Source organism: Danio aesculapii, chromosome 18 (assembly GCF_903798145.1).
Source record: "Danio aesculapii chromosome 18, fDanAes4.1, whole genome shotgun sequence".
NCBI classification, from domain to species: Eukaryota; Metazoa; Chordata; class Actinopteri; order Cypriniformes; family Danionidae; genus Danio; species Danio aesculapii.
Window position 1 is genome coordinate 41,440,390 of NC_079452.1, and position 21,614 is coordinate 41,462,003.

Here is a 21,614-nt window from a genome sequence, read left to right on the forward strand (position 1 = left end):
TAAATTCAGAAACATTCAAATAAAACACAGAGGATATAATTAAAAACAAGAAAGGCAGAAAAAATTACCAATTGTATTTTAATCATTCTACTTTTCTTTTACTGTAAAACTGACTTACAAATGTACACCAAAGAAATGTAGCGTAATGTGAAATATAAAAAATATGCTTATCGTACAGTACATCACTGTTCTTGGCATAAAAACATGATTTGCGACTGCATTTAGTTAAAATGCTTTCGATGGTAAGTGAACACTCTTACAGTTTCTGTTTGGCAAAAATAAAAACTGAAACGGCAATTATTTTCCCTATTTCAGGTCTAACTAACCCACATTGCAAAATATCTCTGGCCCAGCTCTGGCCCACACAATCAGGTTTTGATTGGCCCACATGCCGCAGTGAATTACGGTACATGACTGGACCAAGTCTGGCTTCCAGACAAGGGCCAAACATGGACTATTTCTGGGCCAAGTCTCAGCCAAGTTAATAACTCATAACTGGGCCAGATAGGTTGGTGTGTCACAATTGCAATTGAAATTGATAAACCCATGAAGGGTTTTTCTTTACTCAATTTTTTTTTATGTATTTTAAATGTGGGTCAAGATAGGCTAAACTTACGTGGCCCACATATCAATTTTTAACACCTGGGCCAAATACTACATTTTACATCTGGCCCAAGTATTGTGTGTCGCTTTAAAGACAGTGCCACATCTGCCAAACCAAGGCCAAGTTTGGCCCACATGCTGTATGCCAGTGCCGGATGAATGCCTGCTCTGCCCTATTGGATTTATGCCAAATCTGGGCCAGAATTCTCTGCTACCTGAGAAACTATCTAAAATATGCACATACATTTACATTGCAATGATTAAATGAAATGATCTCCAGTGTAATTACCTGTCTGCATTAATGCTGGCTAGTCTTGTTCTTTAATAATAACGACAATAATAATAATTAAAAAAAATGTTTCCAAACTCACACTGGAGTCTGTTAATGGTTCAGTTGTGTCTAGTTCAGCTGTGCCGAACACTAGCACACAACAGGCTGATCATCTAAAAATAAAACCACAGTCTCTCACAAAAATAGCTCAAAGTCTGTATATGACAAACGATACAAAGTAAACGTAGCTTTGATGTCAAAATAAGCTCTCAGAGGGCCGTCTCTTTAGATTCAGCCAACACTGGAGCCGGCTGGAAGGTCAGAATTTCAGTGAAAGTGAGTCCTGTGGTAAAAGATGAAATTGAAGGAGGGAAGCTGGTTATTTCTTAGCTCCTCCAACATAAATGCATAATTTCAATGAATGTAAAGTCAAGCTTTTCAGCATCGCCAAACCTACTTTTCCATTGCTCTAGCGACTGGTCAGCCTCATCCAGTGAATGGTCATACGGTGGAGCCTCGGTTTCCTCCTCTGGTTCACGAAACTCTGAGAAGAAAGGAAAAGCCAGTGCCTCTGCCGCTGTTATCCGGCTCTCAGGGTCCAAAAGCAGCATGCCGTCTAACACATTAATCGCTGAGAAGCAGAGCAACAAAATGTCAACGCCAAACAATTGTTCAATTCAATTTATTTCTAGAGCACCTTTAAAAACACCACAAGTTGACCAGTGCTTAACAATTTTATACTGTAACACACACACACACGCAGGCACGCAATGCAAAACACAGATTTAAACACTCCAATAAGTCACAGGATCTAATAAAAGAAAGGCTATTCCAGAGTTAGATTGTGATTGAGAAGTAACAGTATGAAATATTTATATCACAATTATAGGGACCAAAATGATCACGAATATCATTATGATCACGGTTTTGTTAAAATGAGCTGAAAATGTTCTAAGATAAATGTCACACACACACTTTTAAAGTGTTCCATCATTTTTAAGTATCTGAAAACGAACATACAGCAATTAAATTTAGTTGTGATTTTGTGACAAACTAAAAAGATTTGTTTACCTATGTTATCACATGTTATCATTTTATTTCCTGTACATTGTTTTTGTGTGTGTGTTTTATAGGTACAATTAATTTCCTAAAATGCATTGTTTGTTGAACCTGCACTTGAAAAACTACCTCACAGAGAAACTTATTTACATTTTGTCACAAAATTGCAATTAAAAATTTGATGAAAATATTCAACAGCAATCTCTCTGACTGATATTGCCATTTTTATTTGAATAAATTATTTCAATAATGTGCAGTTCACATTTTAAAATGAACACAACCTATTTGAACATATATTTATTTATGAATATACAGTTGAAACTAGATGTTTACATACACTCTAAAAAAAGAACATAACTATTTTTTTTAAAATGTCTGATGTTAAATCATCCTAAACGTTTACTATTTTAGGTCAATTAGGATCACCTAAATAATTTACATTTGCTAAATGCCAGAATAATGAGGGAATTTCATTTAGAGAATTTTTTTATTAATTTCTAGAGAGTCAAAAGTTTACATACATTTCCTTGGTATTTTTTTTAGCTTTGCTTTTAATCTGTATAACTTTGGTCAAATATTTTGGGTATCTTTCCAAAAGCTTCTCACAATATTATGAAGAAATTTTGGCTCATTCCTCCTGACAGAACTGGTGTAACTAAGTCAGAATTGTAGGCTGCCTTTCTCGCATACGCTTTTTCAACTCTGCCCACAAATATTTTTTTATAGGATTGAGATCTGGGCTTTGTGATGGCCACTCCAAAACATTCACTCTCTTGTCTTTAAAGCACATTTTAACTAATTTGGCAGTATGCTTAGGGTCATAGTCTGTTTGGAAGACCCATTTGTGGCCAGGTTTTAATTTTCTGGTTGATGTCTTGAGATGTTGCTTCAGTATTTCTACATATTGTTCTTTCTTCATGATGCCATCTATGCTGTGAAGTGGACCAGTCCCTCCTGCAGCAAAACAGCCCCTCAACATGATGCTGCCGCCCCCATACTTCACAGTTGGGATGGTGTTCTTAGGCTTGTAAGCTTTCCCCTTTGTCTTCCAAATGTAACACTGGTCATTATAGCCAAACAGTTCAATCTTAGTTCAATCAGACCACAGGACATGTCTCCAAAAATTGGTCTTTTTCCCAGTGTAATTTTGCTAATGTAATCTGGCTTTTTTGTTGATTTTCCCCATGTTGTCACACAAAGAAGCAGTGTGTTTGTGGTTTTCCTTAAATACTATTCTACAGTTGTGCCTCTAATTCCTAATTGGAAATCTAGTTGTGTCACTGACATCAAAATCTTTGGTTAAAATACATATGAATGCGTTTCTTTTCAGGATGATAAATATTTTTTTTTTTTAAATCACCTATTTTCTTTATGAGTAAATAAATAAATAAAAAATTCTGGTATGTAACAAATACTTTTTTTTAAGAGTAAATTATTCAGTGTAATATCAAAAATTATATGTCTTTGAAAACACATGAATATTACATGAACAAAAATTGCATAATAAAAATCAAGTAAGCTTTTGTTTTTAAATACTTTCACAATGTAGTAATAACTATAATATAACTACTAACTTAAATCGCCAGATCACAGTATGTAATTTTTGTCACTAGAGGGCACTTATTCAAACAAAGGGGAAGTTTGATTACATGTTGACTAAGTGGGGAATCATGGGAATTATCGTCTTCATTAAATCCTACAGTACCACTGTAGAAATCTTTTACAAGCCTATTATCAATGAAGTGTAAAGCTGAAAATTGTCAAAGTAAAATGAGATGCTGAACAAAAACAGCAGAGCTTTTATAATGCCACAGAACAATCGCTTCCGGTTCTTCAAGCTGTGATCATAAAGAAGCAGTGTTGTTTTATTATACTAAATACATATTAAGGTTGTTATAATGCTGCTCTGTGCAGTCTAACAAAGCGCACAAGTCATTAACATGGTGACAACTGACATGGACCGTGTCACTAGTTAGAATTGCTTATTTCTCTGGATTTGAACATTCTTTGAACATTTGCTATAACGTAAGTACATAATTCAGCAAAAACATAACACTGTTCTAGTAGTTTTTGTATATCTTAATGAAAAAAATGTAAGTTTGTGCCTATTTATTTAAAAAACAAGCTCTTACCTTGTGGGTTCACGTTTGGAAATAATATCCGAAGATCTTTCTTTCTAAATCTTGGTAACTTTGCGATGTAGTTTCTAGCCTAGAAAAAAAAAAAGTTATCAGGCTATTCTGTATTTTCATTTTCTATAATATATCTTCACATGAATATTACAGCGCTGAAACCCACATCTTCAGACTGTAGTTTGGCTGTAAACTCTTTTGAGGGCGTCCCTGTAACGTTCATGATCTCCATCAGCTGATCCAGGTCTAACAGATTATGGTTAAGAATGTATTTGAAACAAATGACAAGGAATGCAATTTAGAGAACATCGTTAAAAATGACAATAATTCTCAAATTTGTACACAAAAACCCCAGTTTTCCTGGCAGGAAGGATACGGTCGTTTCCTTTAAATAGTGGTTTTCCTAGCAGCATCTCTGCCATGATGCACCCGACTGACCAGATGTCCACTGGGGAGAAAAGGTAATCAAACACAAACATACCTCTATGTTATAATCAGCACTATAAAAAATGCTAGGTTCTACACAATTTCTTCTAGTTGCCCTTACACAAATCGATTAAGTTAAAGAGCCCCTATTATGGGTTTTTGAAAATGTCCTTCCATTCAGTGTGAAGTGAAATATCCTTAAATCTGAAAGCGCGCAATGTTTAAAACTATTGATTCATCTATAAAAGAGTCGACTCATAGTGGTTCCAATGAAATGCCATGGTATCGAGTCTTTAGCTTTTAGAACTTTTGAATCTTTGACTCAAATAAAATATAAAAGGCTTTATCCTTTTACTAGAGTAATTTCTATTATAAAGATATCTCCATTTACTTAAGTGCTTGACTTGCGAACTTTCTCAGCACTACAATATTACTGATATTAATAACTAGTATTGCTAAAAATGGTTTTAATTAGGACTGCACAAAACTGGTACAAATCTGATACTGCAATACTTTTTTACTGCGAAAAATATTGCGATATGAAGACAGTTTCACAAGATGGTTTGAATGGCTCTATATGATGGTTTTCTGGGGATTCTAACAGTATTCGGGTACAGATATTGAATAATCACAGTGCTTTTCTTCCCAGCTCGATTTTCATTTTTCATTTCCAAACAAAATCCAACGTACCTTAATGTCATGATACAACGTCAATATGACATTATGTTGACGTCCTGTGCCTGCAGGTTTACTACTTTGCTTTGTGTTGTTTTTAGTCCAAACATATAAAAATTCTTAGATCAAGTAAAAATATTGTTTTGTGTTTAGTTTCAGAAGAAATAAGTCAAAATTAAGAGGTTTTCTTTAAAACAAGCTCAATTATCTGCCAGTGATTGAGTACAATGTATCATGTAAAGTGTATCTAATGATGTATCTAAAACTTCCTGCTTCGCTACTGTTCGGACGTCTTTGCCTACTGCTCCGCTCTCTGCTCACTTGCTTTTATATCTTAAACCCTAATTTTAACTTGAGCCTATCAGCACAGTGCTCAAACGACACAACTTGATGATCAGCATCGATTCTACAAACTTTCTGGAATATAGCTTTACTAACAAGAGGGGAATTATCGTCTAAACAATCCTCCCGCTACCAGCTATCAGCTGCTCACATTCCTGAGACGGGAAAACACGGCTGTGAAAATGCCTCTGGATCGGATTAATTCAGATTCTCACTGCTGTACAAACTGCCACAAACTTCTACAAAAGATTGCAGTTCTTGAAACAAAGTTACTTGCGATCCAACCAGAACTGCAGCGTCATTGTGGACGCTCACAGCAAATAGCCGGTGAGTCCCATAAATCTATTCCTACCACTATTCCGAGCACTGAAAAACAGATTAAAGCTGTTGAAAATGAGCATTGGCATAAACAAGGTGCGAGACCAAAGGGTACTCACGGGGTCAGATCATACGCTGCCGCATTAGCGTCCTCTACCCCAAATACAGCTCGGACTCAAATACAGCTTCAGAACAGATATGAAGTATTGAGTAATATGGGTGAAGAATCCCCAAATGCAGTCAGACAGAGATCGCATGACTCAGCAGCTAACTCTGCATGGAACAGAGGCTCAAGGCCGACTAGACAGCGGCATTCTGCTCCGATCGCACCTGAGATAAGAACACTAGTTGTAGGAGATTCAATAATCAGGAATTTTAGGAGCAAATCTACAATGACATACTGCTTCCCTCATGCAACAGTTTCTGATGTAAACAAAGAACTTAAGGAAATTCTGAAGAAGCACAAGACTGCAAAACGGATTATCATCCATGTGGGGAAGAATGATATTCGGAAGGAACAGTCAGAACTGCTCAAGAGAGATTTCTGTGAGCTCTTGGAAACAGTTGAAAGAGTGAAAATTCAGCCGTTCATCAGTGGACCGCTCCCTGCAAGAGGGACAAACATGTTTTCACGGCTGCTTGGTCTAAATGTATGGCTGCAGAAAGCATGTAACAGGAAAGGACTGAATTTTATTGACAACTTCAATCTCTTCTGGAACCAAAGACAACTGTTGACATCAGACGGCCTTCACCCAAACAAACTTGGTGCAAAGGTACTAAAGGACAATATCTTCTTCTCCCTCCATCATCCATCAGCTGTATGTGCCACTGACCTCAATCCAAATGGCACATACACACCCAGCAAATGTCCAGATGACCACAGGACCTCAAATCAGCTCCCGAGTGGACTTGGGGCTGACGCATCACCCAAGGACAGTGATAACGCCACGGAGCCAAAACACCCACTGTTGATAGAGACACTATCGCTGGCCCTCTGCTCAACACAGACAGACTGTGACGCATCAGAACAGCATCATGTCTCGTCACTAAAAAATGATCCTCAGGAAAACACCCAGGAAAACATATTTCAACACCCAGAATCTCCAGAGCCACAGCCTCTGTCGCCAGACACGTTCCCATTATCACCTTGCTCGCCTCTCTTGGGTTTCTCAAAAAAGATGGAGGAACTGGTGCATGCTGGAACTAAACTTTCACACTCCATCGCCGCAAGCCCCCAGTTACCAACCAAAAAGCGGCCTGCTCCACAACCACCTCTGAGCCCACGTGGAAGAGCCCTCCGACATTTGCCCCACCGCCAGGGCCCAAACAACAACGCACCATCCTCAGCTGGTGAACAAAACTGCTCTCCATGATGTGTCTCGGGTGCCTGCTTAGATAACAGTGTCTTTATCAGATGTTTACAGAACAAGCAGGAACCCAGTGTGCCTGTAGCTTTCTCTACACATATATGTGTTGTATTACGTGACAGAAAACCGAAGACTTGTTCAGGCCGTATAGCAAATCACTCAAATCTTGTGTCTATTAAATATAAATCTGAGACTACTGTAGCAGAAACAGCTAAAACTGTTAAGTTAGCACTTTTAAACATCCGATCACTCAACAATAAGTCACTTTTAGTCAATGATTTTATCAGCTCAAATTGCCTTGATTTTATGCTTTTAAATGAAACTTGGCTAGATGACAGCTGTAGCGCAGCAGTTCTGAATGAAACAGCTCCTTTAAACTTTGACTTTTTGAGTGTTTGCAGAGCCAATAGGAGAGGTGGAGGCATTGCTGCCCTGTTTAAAGATGTCTATGAGTGTAAACAAGTGTCATTTGGTGACTTTTTGTCTTTTGAATATCTGAGTATAGCACTAAAAGGTGCTCCACGTATCTTACTGATCATTATCTACAGACCTCCAAAATATTCTCCAGCTTTTATTGATGATTTTACAGAGCTGTTATCAATAGTAACCTCTGAATTTGACTATTTTACCATTGCTGGGGATTTTAATATTCACATTGATAATCCAGAAATCAATGCTGTAAAAGAACTGATGACTGTTTTGAACACTTTTGATCTGACTCAGCATGTTCAAGGACCCACACACAATCGTGGACACACTCTTGATCTACTTATAACTAAGGGTTTACACATTTCATCAACTGTTGTTAAGGATGTTGCACTATCTGATCATTTCTGTATTTTCTTTGATATATTGATCACTCCAGCTATTAAAGACAGATCTGTCTCTGTCAGAAAGAGATGCATAAATGAGAACACTAATGAGCAGTTTATGAAGGCCTTATCGCTAGCACCAAGTATATCTGCAGACTCTGTTGATTCTCTTCTTGATTTGTTTAACTCTAAAGTTAAGAATGTCATAGATGACATTGCTCCTGTTAAAGCCAAGAAGATAACTAGCAGCCAAAGGGGTTCCTGGACTAGGTCCCCAAGAATTAAAATAATGAAAAGACAGTGCAGAAAAGCTGAGCGTATGTGGAGAAAGACGAAACTAGTAGTCCATTATAATATCTATAAAGACAGTCTTCGTGCTTTTAATATGGAACTAAAAACTGCTAGGCAGACTTTCTTTTCAAGCCTTATAAACAGCAACGTAAACAATGCTCGTAAACTCTTTGCAACGATAGAGAAACTCACAACCCCCCCCAGTCGGATTCCCAGTGAGCTACTCTCTGAAAGCAAATGTAATGAGTTTGCTCATTTCTTTACTGACAAGATCAATAATATCAGAAAGGCAATCAGCTCATCCAATCAGCCAAATTGTGTCGACGTCAGACTAGCTCAACCACAACTTAAGAAATCAGACATTATGTCCGATTTCATGGCAATTAATGGCAAAATCTTAGAAGAGATCGTGCAAATTATGAAAACATCAACCTGCAGTCTCGACACGCTCCCCACATCATTCTTTAAAACGGTATTTACCTGCTTAGAAATGGATCTTCTAAAAGTGGTAAATGCTTCACTTCTCTCGGGGATTTTTCCTAACTCACTTAAAACTGCAGTTGTTAAACCCCTCTTGAAGAAGAGCAACCTAGATAACACCATATTGAGCAATTACAGGCCCATCTCAAATCTCCCTTTCATTGGCAAAATCATTGAAAAAGTTGTTTTTAACCAGGTTAACAAGTTCTTAAACTTCAAGGGGTGTTTGGACAATTTTCAATCTGGTTTCAGACCACATCACAGTACAGAGAGCGCCCTTATAAAGATAATCAATGACATCCGCCTAAATACAGATTCAGGCAAACTAACAGTGCTGGTACTGCTTGATCTCAGTGCTGCATTTGACACTGTCGATCACAGCATACTTCTGGATAGGCTGGAAAACTGGGTTGGGCTGTCTGGGACGGTCCTCAAATGGTTCAGATCTTACCTTGAAGGGAGAGGATACTATGTCAGTATAGGTGACCATAGGTCAGGGTGGACACCCATGACATGTGGAGTCCCACAAGGCTCGATTCTGGCACCACTCCTGTTCAACCTTTATATGCTCCCTCTGAGCCAAATAATGAGAAAGAACCAAATCTCCTACCACAGCTATGCTGATGACACTCAGATCTACCTAGCCTTACTGCCTAATGACTACAGCCCCATTGACACCCTCTGCCAATGCATTGATGAAATTAACAATTGGATGTGCCAAAACTTTCTTCAGTTAAACAAAGAGAAAACTGAAGTCATTGCGTTTGGGAACAGAGATGAGGTTCTCAAGGTGAATGCGTACCTTGGCTCTAAGGGTCAAACAACAAAAAATAAGGTCAAGAATCTTGGTGTGACTCTGGAGTCAGATCTGAGTTTCAATAGTCATGTCAAAGCAGTTAGTAAATCAGCATACTATCATCTCAAAAACATTGCAAGAATTAGATGCTTTGTTTCCAGTGAAGACTTAGAGAAACTTGTTCATGCTTTTATCAGCAGCAGGGTGGATTACTGTAATGGCCTCCTCACTGGCCTTCCCAAAAAGACAGTCAGACAGTTGCAGCTCATCCAGAACGCTGCGGCCAGAATTCTGACCAGAACCAGGAAATCAGAGCACATCACACCTGTCCTCAGGTCTTTACACTGGCTCCCAGTCACATTTAGAATAGATTTTAAAGTATTATTACTGGTCTATAAATCACTAAATGGCCTAGGACCTCAATACATTATAGATATGCTCACTGAATACAAACCTAACAGATCACTCAGATCTTTAGGATCAAATAGATTAGAAATCCCAAGAGTTCAGTCAAAGCAGGGTGAATCGGCTTTCAGCTACTACGCCCCTCGCTGCTGGAATCAGCTTCCAGAAATGATCAGATGTGCTCCAACATTAGGCACATTCAAATCAAGACTGAAAACACATCTGTTTAGCTGTGCCTTTACTGAATGAGCACTGTGCTACGTCCGACAGATCGAACTACTATGTTTTTCTCTTCTTTTTAACTCTTTTATAACACATTTTATCAGCTTTTATTTTATTTTATTTTTATTCTGTTTGTTTTTATTTCTCTTATAATTGTTTCTTTTATTCCTGTTTATGTAAAGCACTTTGAATTGCCACTGTGTATGAAATGTGCTATATAAATAAACTTGCCTTGCCTTGCCTTGCCTTGCTCTGTTATTATGATGAGGAATTGTGTAACTGTTTTTAGTTTTCTTTCCCTGATTAGAGAAATTGCTGTAAAAATGTCAAACAGCTATTGTAAATTGTATCTCTTTGCAATAAAAAACTTAAATATATATATATTTATATATATATGTTTTTTTTTTAGATGGATTGTTGATTGGAATAATGTTGGCACAAATGGGAAGCTTTACTTGGACAGAGGAAAATTAAGACCTATTTAGAATCATTTAAGACCTACAAAACAATATTTCAGTGAATTTAAGACTTTTTAAGGCCTAAAATATAGTTTTTTAATTTTAAGACTTTAAGACCCCACGGGGACCCTGACCAGATGAGCGTAAAGCACGTCCAGGAGTGTGTGGGATTAAATAGATAAATATTGTTGTGCTAGACCATTCAAGCATTTCTGTAGCTCCTGGTCAACTAAAATTCAGACTGAAAATTGCACATCTTGCGATATGACTATTGCAGATGTGCACATTGTGATATTAATGCTGAAACGATATATATTGTGCAGCCTTATTTTCGATATAACAATGAAAAGGAAAAACAAATAGAGATTAGTGTGAGCAATGGGTGACTAACCTGTCTGTGTGTAATGCATCCAGCTCAGAATGACCTCAGGCGCTCTGTACCAGCGTGTCACAACGTAGCCCGTCATTTCACTGTCTGCCTGCCGAGCCAGACCAAAATCCAGGATCTATAACATAATACACAGTGTTTTATCCTTGCATTAAAAATACAGCATGAATGCACATGTGTCACTTCATACAAGCACATGGTGAGATACCTTAAGCTCACACTCCTCGTTTATTGCAAGATTGCCTGGTTTGAGATCCTGCAAGATTATAACAGATGAAGTCAGTTGCTTTGAGTGAGAAATACATCTTGTATACTATTATATATTATATAGCAACTACATATACAGTGGATATGACAATTAGAGAACAACAACCTAGAATTAACTACATTTCAAAGTCACAGCTTAGTTCTAACTTTTTTTTTGTATTGCTAGTTTGTGTGATACATGCTTCAGGAAACCTAACTTATACATTTCATTCAATTACATCTTATTTATTAATCAAACTTGTTTTACGTTTTTAGTGCTTGATGAGTGCATTCTGCCCTACAGTATCCTCTGACTGGCTATTTCAGCCAATGTGCAATTCTCAAAGATGAATTATTTTTTATATAAAATAAACATTGCTGCACCAATAAATGGATGACTATGAACAAATTGCACTTAATATTTTACAGTCTAAAATCCTCTCTATTAAAATTGTATTTAATAATTTGCCCTAATATATTCATTTGGGTGTACTATTTTTTTGGACCGTGATCTTAAGTGATTTTGTTGAATTAGCTATGGTTTTGGCTTTAGTACGGACTAATCTATTGTACAGTGGTGAAAATAAGCATTGAACACGTCACCATTTTTCTCAGAAAACGTATTTCTAAAGATGCTGTTGACTTGAAATTTTTACCAGACGTTGAGAACAACCAAAGAAATACATATTCGAAAAGAAAACAAATCTAATTGGTTTACAAATTAAGTTATGTTTAATAAAATGAGAGGAAAAACTATTGAACACATGAAGAAAGGGACAGTGAAAGCCCAGACAGCAGCTGAAATCTCTCAGCAGTTCTTTAGCAACACTCTGCCCTTTATCATTGTAAATTAACATTTGCTCTTTCAGTCCAACATCTACATTATCAGGATGATGAAGATGAAACCAGGGTGGACATTCCAGCAAGACAATGATAAAAACACAGCCAAAAAATTCTCAAATGCTTTCAGAGAAAGAAAATCAAGCTGTAGATTGGCCCAGCCAATCACCTGACTTACAATACAAAATAAAGACTCACAGAAGCATCAAGATGTTTACACTCTGTTGAAGTTCGTGAAAACAATTACACCTAAGCAATGAACGTTATTTCATTCTTCATATGAGAGCTGCCATCACCTAAAAAGCCTTTTATATAAAGTATTAAATACGTTTTAGTAGTTCAGTACATTCTCCTTGTGTCATTGCATTATTAAACATTTTTTTTGGAATGTTTAAAATTTCATTTTGGAAAAATTTTTTCTTTTTTATTTGTTTTGTTTTATTTTTATGTTTGTATTGTTTGGGTTTTTACCAAAATCTGGTTCAATTCCATGACACCAGCTTCTTTAGAAATATAATTCCCAAGAAAAAAACATAACACGCTGATTACTCCAACCCCCTAAATATAAACAAATAGACTATGGTATAGCATCCTAAAGAAAATATGAATTTAAAAGAGAGGTCTGTGAGGGGTGTACTCATTTATGCTGGGCACTGTATATTCTCAAGTACAGTATAAAAAAATAGATATTTGAAAAAATAATAATAATAACACACATTATTGTTTATTGGTTTTATTATGTCAACAGGTGGTAACTTCCTTAATAACCTATCAAACTCTACCGTATTTAAATGGAACCCAAACTTTCCACTTTTTAGTAACTTTACAAGACGGTGAGCTAGGGCTAGGCAAATAATCGAAATCGACATTCAGAATATATAATCAATCTAATTTTTACAGGTCAATTTTTTCGATTACTTTCCCTATGGCATGCGGAGTCATGTGACCCTGCTAAAGGCTTTGCAGCCACATCTGATCTTTGGTCAAATAGGACGGTGGACACATTCTTGAGCCTTACTTTACACTACATTGACGATGACTGTAAGCTGCACCAGAAATGCCTTGAGACGGCATAATTTCCATTACATTAAAATTATTATTTACATTAAAATATTTGTTTACAGAAGATGCACTGTTTAAACATTATTTACTTTTAATATAAAAAAAATGTTGAAATAATTATTTTGTTTTCAAAAGTGCAAGTTATTTATTATCACTTTTTAGAAGAAAAAAGTGACTGCTGGTTTTAGGCAACTTATGTTTTAATCTTAGTTATTCAACATAGATGTTTAATAATTAATCATAGACAGTAGATAGTGCGTGATTCCTTCAATTATTTTGAAATGAAGTAATGCACCCTTCATTCAAAAATCTATCACTGTAATATACAAAACTTGTCAAAAAAAAAAAAAAAAAAAACAATTAAAAAAAATAGCTTAAAGGGGCTAATAATTTGCCTTTAAAATGGTTTTTAAAAAAAATTAAAAACTGTTTTTATTCTAGCCGAAATAAATCAAATAAGACTTTCTCCAGAAGATAAAATATTATCAGACATACTGTGAAAATTTCCTTGCTCTGTTAAACATCATTTGGGAAATATTTAAAAAAGAAAAACAATGTTTTAGCCCCGTAAAGGGGGGCTAATAATTCTGGCTTTAACGGAACAGTATATACATCTCTCTCTCTCTCTCTCTCTCTCTCTCTCTGTATATATATATATATATATATATATATATATATATATATATATATATATATATATATATATATATATATATATATATATATATATATATATATATATAAATAATCGTAATCGAATTAAAATGTACAATTAATTGAGATTTTGATTTTAGGCCAAATCCCCCAGCCCTACGGTGAGCCTTCCTGAAGTGACTGAAAACATCTGACAGCTGTCATAAACATAAGTTTAAAAAAAAAACAAAAAAAAAAAAACAATCGGACACTGAGAACAGGATAATGCAGAGAATGTCAAATTCAATAGACAATTGTTCAACACTGCAACTGGGGTTGATCATCAGTGTAGATGAAGACTTCTGCATATAAGTAGTGTATTACATTCCTTCAAATTTGTCATAAATGTCAATTTCTTTTAAAAAAGGTATGTAGAAATGGTTTTCTCACTTTGATCTCCTCTGTAATCGTTTAAAGTGTACTCACCCTGTGAATGATTCCAGCAGCATGGATATACTGCAAACACAAAGAGCTTTATGATGATATGTTTGCATGAGTGCATTACCGAAGACTATTAATACTCACTTTGAGGCCTTTTAACATCTGATAGACCAGATACTGAACTCTCTCTTCTGAGAGTCTCTCCATTTTCATTAACTTTCCTAGATCAGTACCCATGAAAGGCATGACCAAGTAGCTATGCAAAAGATGAGGTCAGTCAGATGATGATTATGCATCTCTTCAAACTGTTAACATACTACACAGCATGCTTATAAAGTACTCACAAGTCATGGAATCTGTCTAGGGAAAGGTCTGCTGTGAACACATCTACGAGTCCGATAACCTGCACCAATTTAAAGAGAGAAAGGCTGTCATATAGCACACATCATGAGCCTCAGGTTGGAGTGTCAATCTTTGGTGTCCTACATTGTCATGCTTCATGTGTTTGAGCAGCCTGAGCTCCCTATAGGCTCTTTTGGCAAACAGGTCAGACTGGAAGGGACGATGGAGTTTCTTGATGGCCACCTTTGCCCCCGTCCTCCGGTCTAATGCATAGCTGAGGAGTAAATCACCAGTTGTTAACGTACACAATTTAAATATATATTATTATTTACATGCAAAAGGAGGCTTGCTTTAGAAAGAGAATTCAAATGGTAAGAGTGTCCTCTATGACAGATGTAGTAATGTGTCTTTTAAACATGCATATGAAACATATGAACATAGGGGTATATTTTGTATAGAGGTGTATAATTTGTATATTTGTTATATACAGTTAGGTCCATAAATATTTGGACATCGAAACAATTCTAACATTTTTGGCTCCATACACCAACACAATGGATTTGAAATGAAAAGAACAAGATGTGCTTTAACCGCAGACTGTTAGCTTTAATTTGAGGGTATTTATCAGGTGAACGATGTAGGAATTACAACAGTTTGCATATGTGCTTCCCACTTGTTAAGGGTCCAAAAGTAATTGGACAGAATAATAATCATAAATTAAACTTTCCCTTTTTTCAATACTTGGTTGCAAATCCTTTGCAGTCATTTACAGCCTGAAGTCTGGAATGGATAGACATCACCAGATGCCAGGTTTCATCCCTGGTGGTGCTCTGCCAGGCCTCTACAGCAACTGTCTTCAGTTTCTGCTTGTTCTTGGGGCATTTTACCTTCATTCATTCAGCCTAATGATGGCTTGCCTGACTGATAGTGACAGGTCTTTGGATCTCATCTTAAGAGTTGACAGTAACAGATTCCAATTGCAAATAACACACTTGAAATGAACTCTGGACCTTTTATCTGCTCATTGTAATTGGAATAATGAGGGAATAACACACACCTGGCCATGGCCTAGTCCAATTACTTTTGGAGCTATAACAAGTGGGAGGCACATATGCAAACTGTTGTAATTCCTACACCGTTCACCTGATTTGCATGTTTGGATGTTTTTAGATGATTGTGTGTATAGAGCCAAATCTTTTAGAATTGTATCGATGTCCAAATATTTATGGACCTAACTGTACATAGAAGACATATCAGTACTACTAAATGATTAAAAACGTCATTGTTGAACAATGGGTGAAACCTAAGGATAGCGGCAGTTACTTAAAAATCTTAAAGTGATTTTTTTATATATAAATATGGTTTTCCTATTATAGTATGCTATTGTATTTGATGCCATATCTCAACAAATTCTTAATTTTATAAGAGAGTATGGAAAAGAATCTTTAGAAGGAAAATATATTAAAGAAAACCTTTTTTAAGGAGATTGTAAATACACTAGGATTTTCTGAGTGAATATGGAAAATTTTCTTAGAAGGAAAACAAATATTTTATTCAAGTTACAACATTTTGATATTTGCATTTTTATGTCAATAGTACATGCAACAACTTTACCTTCCTTGTACAGCTTTTTCATATACATAATTCAAATAAAATGGACTGGATCAAAGCCAAATTTTGTTAATTTCCTTCAGGAGACTAAGCACTACTGCACAAGTTTGGAGAACATTTTTAATAAAAAAGCAAAGATGACATATAATATTCTTAAGGAATATAAGATTTTTAATTACTGAATGTTTTTATGTACATTCGGGCATATATTTTGTATATTACTGTATAATTCTGTAATTGTTGTTAATAATAATTTTTTTAAAGGATAGCAGCAGATATAGATTTTGATCAGAAAATAAATAAGGAAGCATTCTCTTGTGAAGAAGGAAATAAAATGGAATTGTTCTCCCAGCAAATGCTTAACATTTCCCTAACATTAGTTTCTGGTCCTGTTAGGTTAAGTTTCCAAATAATAATTTAGGTGAATAATCTTTTAAAGATATTTTGAAACCATAAAACAGCATTGCCTTAACGTTAAAGGATGTTTATCATTGTTTTCTACAATAACAGTTATCCTACAAATAACTTATACAGAACAGTTCCTCAAATTTATAATAAATTATATTTATGCTGCTAACAAAAACGAACGTTCTGGGAACCAAGAAGGGTTATAGGGTTTTTGGAGGGTTACATTATATTGTTTTGATGCTCGAATAGTTTCCTTTTCATCTTGGAACCATTTTCCACGTGGAAATGTAGCAAGACTTGATTACTACGAAATACAACTCTGTGGATGTTAAATCAAATACAGAAACTTAAGAACATGCAATAAATCCTCACCTGATCACAGGCAACACTCGTAAACAGCTGCCATCTTACAATTATTAACCTGAGAGTAATGCAATGAGTTCTACACAACGTAGTTTAGCAGACAACTGCGTTTATTATTCAATTTATTTATTGTTAATGTTGTATATCTCTATAAAGCATATAGACTAAATGGTAAATATTTAACTTGTATCAGCTCAAAACGAAAATGTGTATATAAATAACTCTAATACTTTCACTTGTGCTACTTCCTTCCACATCATTTGTTTTGAAAACATCCCGGATACACAGACAGTTCTGTCAGTGACACTGCATTAGGTTTTTTAATGTAAAGCACGATTCTTTCCAGGAAGTACAGAAAATGAAGGCACACTCACCATACTGTACCATATGCCCCCGTCCCCACTTGTTTCAGATCTTTGTATCTATCCGGCACCTCCCAGATTGTTTTATTTATCTCCTGGCGAAAATAGCCAGGTCTCGATCGGGCTGTCATGTTGTTGAATAGCCCTTTATTCGCGCTACTTCGAGTCCCGCGGCTGTGATTTCCAGGTTTACCTGAACACTGATAATAGTGATCTACCTGTGCGCGTTCTTGAGCTGTGCATGTGCGCGTAACCGCTCCCACTCCGGCGTGGCTGTCTGTATGGCAAGCCGTTTTAACATGAAGCTGATATATCGATTTCATTTTTCAAATTTAGTCCTTTTTTAATATATCATTACTTATTAGCCCCTTTTACACAGCAACACGGGTAAATATCCGCAAATTTACCAGAACGACTTTAACAGTACATTTAAAAAAGCGTTGCTCACACAGGCAATAACTTTTCGGGATTTTTCAGAAAAAAAAAACAAACAAATTTACACATCCATTCCAGAACACCGGTAAATTCTGGCATCATTAACCAGAAATGACCTCTAAACGCCTGCGCTTGTGTTTGTAGACATAGAAGTGGCCAGTCTTTTGTTGATGGTTTCACGTTTATTTAAAGCTTTAGCATTCAAACAGTTGCTTTGTCCCAGAGACATCCAGCTAAATGTTTACACATCGACGACATTACAAATTCTGTGAATGGCTAAGTATGTGGGAGGAAGAGGAACACTTTTGCATGTCGAGATGTACATAATATGTGTGTGTGTGTGCTGGCGCTCACCGGCTACTTCACGTGCAAACGCGTCAAGCAACTGAAACAGAATTTAAAGGTAAACAAACTGCGGTTTATCAAAGCATTTTATCAATACTTTTTACACAGTTGGCATTAATAAGGAACAAAGAAACGTTATCTGACTAACTTCTTGCAGCTGAATGTGTCTGGAAAACGGCTTTTATTCTCATAAACAGTGTGCATGTGAATGCATCTGAAGGCTTCAGATTGGATTTAGATGTCTCACGTCAGCGCGTTCTAATTGTGAATGCGCTCTTTCTGGCAATTTCCTTCTGCATTCACACAGAGCAGCATTCCAGCAAATTACCGGTAATGTTACAACTTCTCTTTTGGGATAATTGCCAAAACAAATTTACTGGTATTTTCAAAAAGGGCCTGTTCACACACAATTGGCAGTAATTTTCCGGAAAGATCTGTATATGTGAAAGGGGCTATTGTAACACCCACAGCCATATCACCCTGCAGCCCAAGACTGGTTACTACCTTAAACTAAGCAGGGCTGATCAGTTCCTTGATGGGAGACCACAATGTGAAAACTAGGCTGCTGTTGAAAATGGTATTAGTGAGCAGGGGGCGCTCAACCAACAGTCTGTTTAAGTCCTAATGTTCCAGTAAAGTGAAGATTCCATCTTTCGGATGAGACGTTAAACCGAGGTACTCATTCTTTGTGATCATTAAAAATCTCATGAAGTGCTTTGGGTATATTGGCCATACATGATAAATGCAGTATATAACATTTACATTGTGAATGTTATTATAAAACCCTTTTAACGCCCTTAATGTTACATTATTAATAGTCAACATATATGAGAAAGACACCAAGAAAAAAATGTTCTGGAGAATAACATCATCATACAGGTTTTGCTATTAGCTGATAAAAAAAAAAAAAAAAAAAATATATATATATATATATATATATATATATATATATACATACATACATATGTACGTCTTTTTAATGGATTAATGTAAAAACAGCTTTCCATACATAAGTTGCGTCACTAAGACATAATATCCAAGAACATGTTCGTCCTTCAATAAATGTGAGAACAGCTGCCTGTTTGTTCTTCCACAGCCTTGAAAACCATTAAAACAAGGGCTTTGGGAGTCCCATGGCTTTTGGTCATTTACAACATGAAATAGAATGCTATGTTCTCCTGCTATATGCAACAGATTACAGAAAGCTTCATACTTGACACAGTTGAAATCTGCCTTAATTTCTTTAAGGTGAACACCAGAACCTGTGTTAACATGTTACCCAAGTACTGGCCCTCAGGCACAGACATTCCTCCCTAAATGAAAACAATGAAATCTCCTTCCATTCCAAACGTTGTTACAAATGAAAAACTCACAGAAGTAATGCTGAATGAAAGGATTAGAACACAGAAGTGTTATTTGCTATGTTTATTATAGAAATAGAAATATCGCATATCAGTTCATAAAATTGATATAAATAATGCTGTCACAGTTCATCATATTTTTGAAAGTGGGTTTAAGAAATGGGAAAAAAAGAAAATGTAAAGTATTTTGCGAATAATTATTAAAAATAAAGTGTTAAATAGTTCATTACTATTTAAAAGTAATTGTTGAAAAATGGACTATTCCAGCTATGGATTATGGATTGTATGTTAAAACAGCGCTACATATTAGTACAACTACATAATTTGGTGTAAAAAAAGATGCTCTTTAAGTAAACAATTACATCAGTTTGTGCGTTTAAGCTGTCTCGCTCAATGGCTTGTGCGTTTCATTTCAAAGCTCCTTCTACATTTAAATCCACATTATATATATATATATATATATATATATATATATATATATATATATATATATATATATATATAAATAAAGAGGCTTAACTTCTGTCTTTCCGACTGAGACCTGTCATGCTAAGACTGCTGGTCAAAGTCATCATTAAAAACCAGTCAAATTTCATTTACCCCTTACCCATTTTTTGAACTGGTGGACAGGAGTTTAACACCTCATTTAATACCTCCGCTGACGCCTAACCAGCTTCTGCAGGATTATTCTGCTTTAATGAGCAGGTTAGTTGTCACGAAGGTTTTATGATGATCAGGTGACACAGATCTCATTGGCCCAGACGGGGGGTTTGCTGTCATATGGGACAAGCCCTCGAGCCCCTGCTCCTGAACTGTTACTCCCTTCTTCTTGAGTCTCGTCTCTTTCTCCAGGATCTTCTGCTCCTCCTCTTCCTATCCAACCCGGCTGTTCAAGACCTTCCTGCACTGAGAACGGCTTTTCCAGCACTTTCAGGACTCTCTGGACCTAAAGTGATTTGAGACAAAGTTTTGAATGCAAATTTTGAAGATTTACTGGATTTTACGCTTCACAAATCTATCCATCCATCCATCCATCCATCCCTCGTTCAATCCATCCATCCATCCCTCGTTCAATCTATCTATCTATCTATCTATCTATCTATCTATCTATCTATCTATCTATCTATCTATCTATCTATCTATCTATCTATCTATCTATCTATCTATCCATCCATCCATCCATCCATCCATCCATCCATCCATCCATCCATCCATCCATCCGTTTAATACCCTTTCTAATCTAATCTATCTACTATCTATACCCTTAAACCCAAACCTCAAAGAAAACAATCTCCATTTTTATATGTTCAAAATATATCATACTATGTGATTTATGAGCCATTGTCCTCGTGGTGATCAAGAAGATGAACTGAGTATTGCAATACTAAGGGCATATTTCATCCCTATAGCATGAAGAATACAAGACATGCACACACTAACAGTCTTAACAAAACCTACTGATCGAGTTATTGTGGTTTGATCAAGTATGTTCAAAATATTTTTAGAATTTTATAGGATTAGGAATAAACTTTATTTGTTCCCGAGAGGAAAAAAAAGTGCTACAACGTTGCTCTAAGCAGACAATAAAATAAATAAAACAAACAAAACAATTAAGAACATACATTGTTTACAAAATATGACCATATATAAATATGAAATATATAAAGCACAGTCAGGTGTTAATATACTACAGGTGGATTGTTCTTGGTAGAGATCAACAGTTTTATAGAGGTAAGAACAAATGAAAGCTTTAATCTATTGTTCTTACACATTGGCATTCTCAGTCTTTTTCCTGATGGTAACAGCTGATATTCACTGAAAAGAGGATGTTTGGAATCAGTACTAATATGTATTGCTCTTCTCAAGACCGCCTGTTCATATAGAGTCTGTATGGGCTCGTATTGTTTTATTCCTTTGATTTTCATGGCTGTTTTTTGAATATGAACCAATTTATTTTTCAACAGAACAGACAGATTTCCAAACCAGACTGTGATCCCATAGCGGATAAGACTTTCAAACATAGCTTGGTAATAAATACCGACCATATAGAACCCCAGGTATCTGTAAGATGTAACTTGCTGTATCACAGGCCTATGTTCAGATACACTTTTTGGGTCAAG

The 21,614-nt window shown here is 36.0% G+C and overlaps 2 protein-coding genes across 3 annotated transcripts in view; both read right to left on the reverse strand.

Annotated features, from left to right (window-relative positions):
* Positions 1-61: 61 nt before the first annotated feature.
* On the reverse strand, positions 62-17,603 carry mapk12a (mitogen-activated protein kinase 12a). The gene is made up of 12 exons (XM_056478078.1): positions 17,366-17,603; positions 14,754-14,883; positions 14,612-14,670; positions 14,412-14,523; positions 14,313-14,342; positions 11,254-11,301; positions 11,049-11,163; positions 4,442-4,513; positions 4,232-4,311; positions 4,066-4,144; positions 1,332-1,505; positions 62-1,217 (listed from the first exon to the last, which is right to left on the reverse strand). Exons 1-12 carry the CDS (start codon positions 17,482-17,484, stop codon positions 1,144-1,146), a joined length of 1,092 nt encoding a protein of 363 aa, XP_056334053.1. The 5' UTR covers positions 17,485-17,603; the 3' UTR covers positions 62-1,143.
* A 2,397-nt stretch (positions 17,604-20,000) lies between these two features.
* Positions 20,001-21,614, reverse strand: part of selenoo1 (selenoprotein O1) — a 14,585-nt gene continuing 12,971 nt past the window's right edge. Inside the window, exon 9 of one of the 2 annotated variants that reach the window (XM_056478766.1) lies at positions 20,001-20,440. In XM_056478766.1, coding sequence (XP_056334741.1) covers positions 20,219-20,440 — 222 coding nt within the window. In that variant the 3' untranslated portion in view covers positions 20,001-20,218. The remainder of the gene's footprint in view (positions 20,441-21,614) is intronic. The other variant, XM_056478767.1, reaches the window with a different exon arrangement.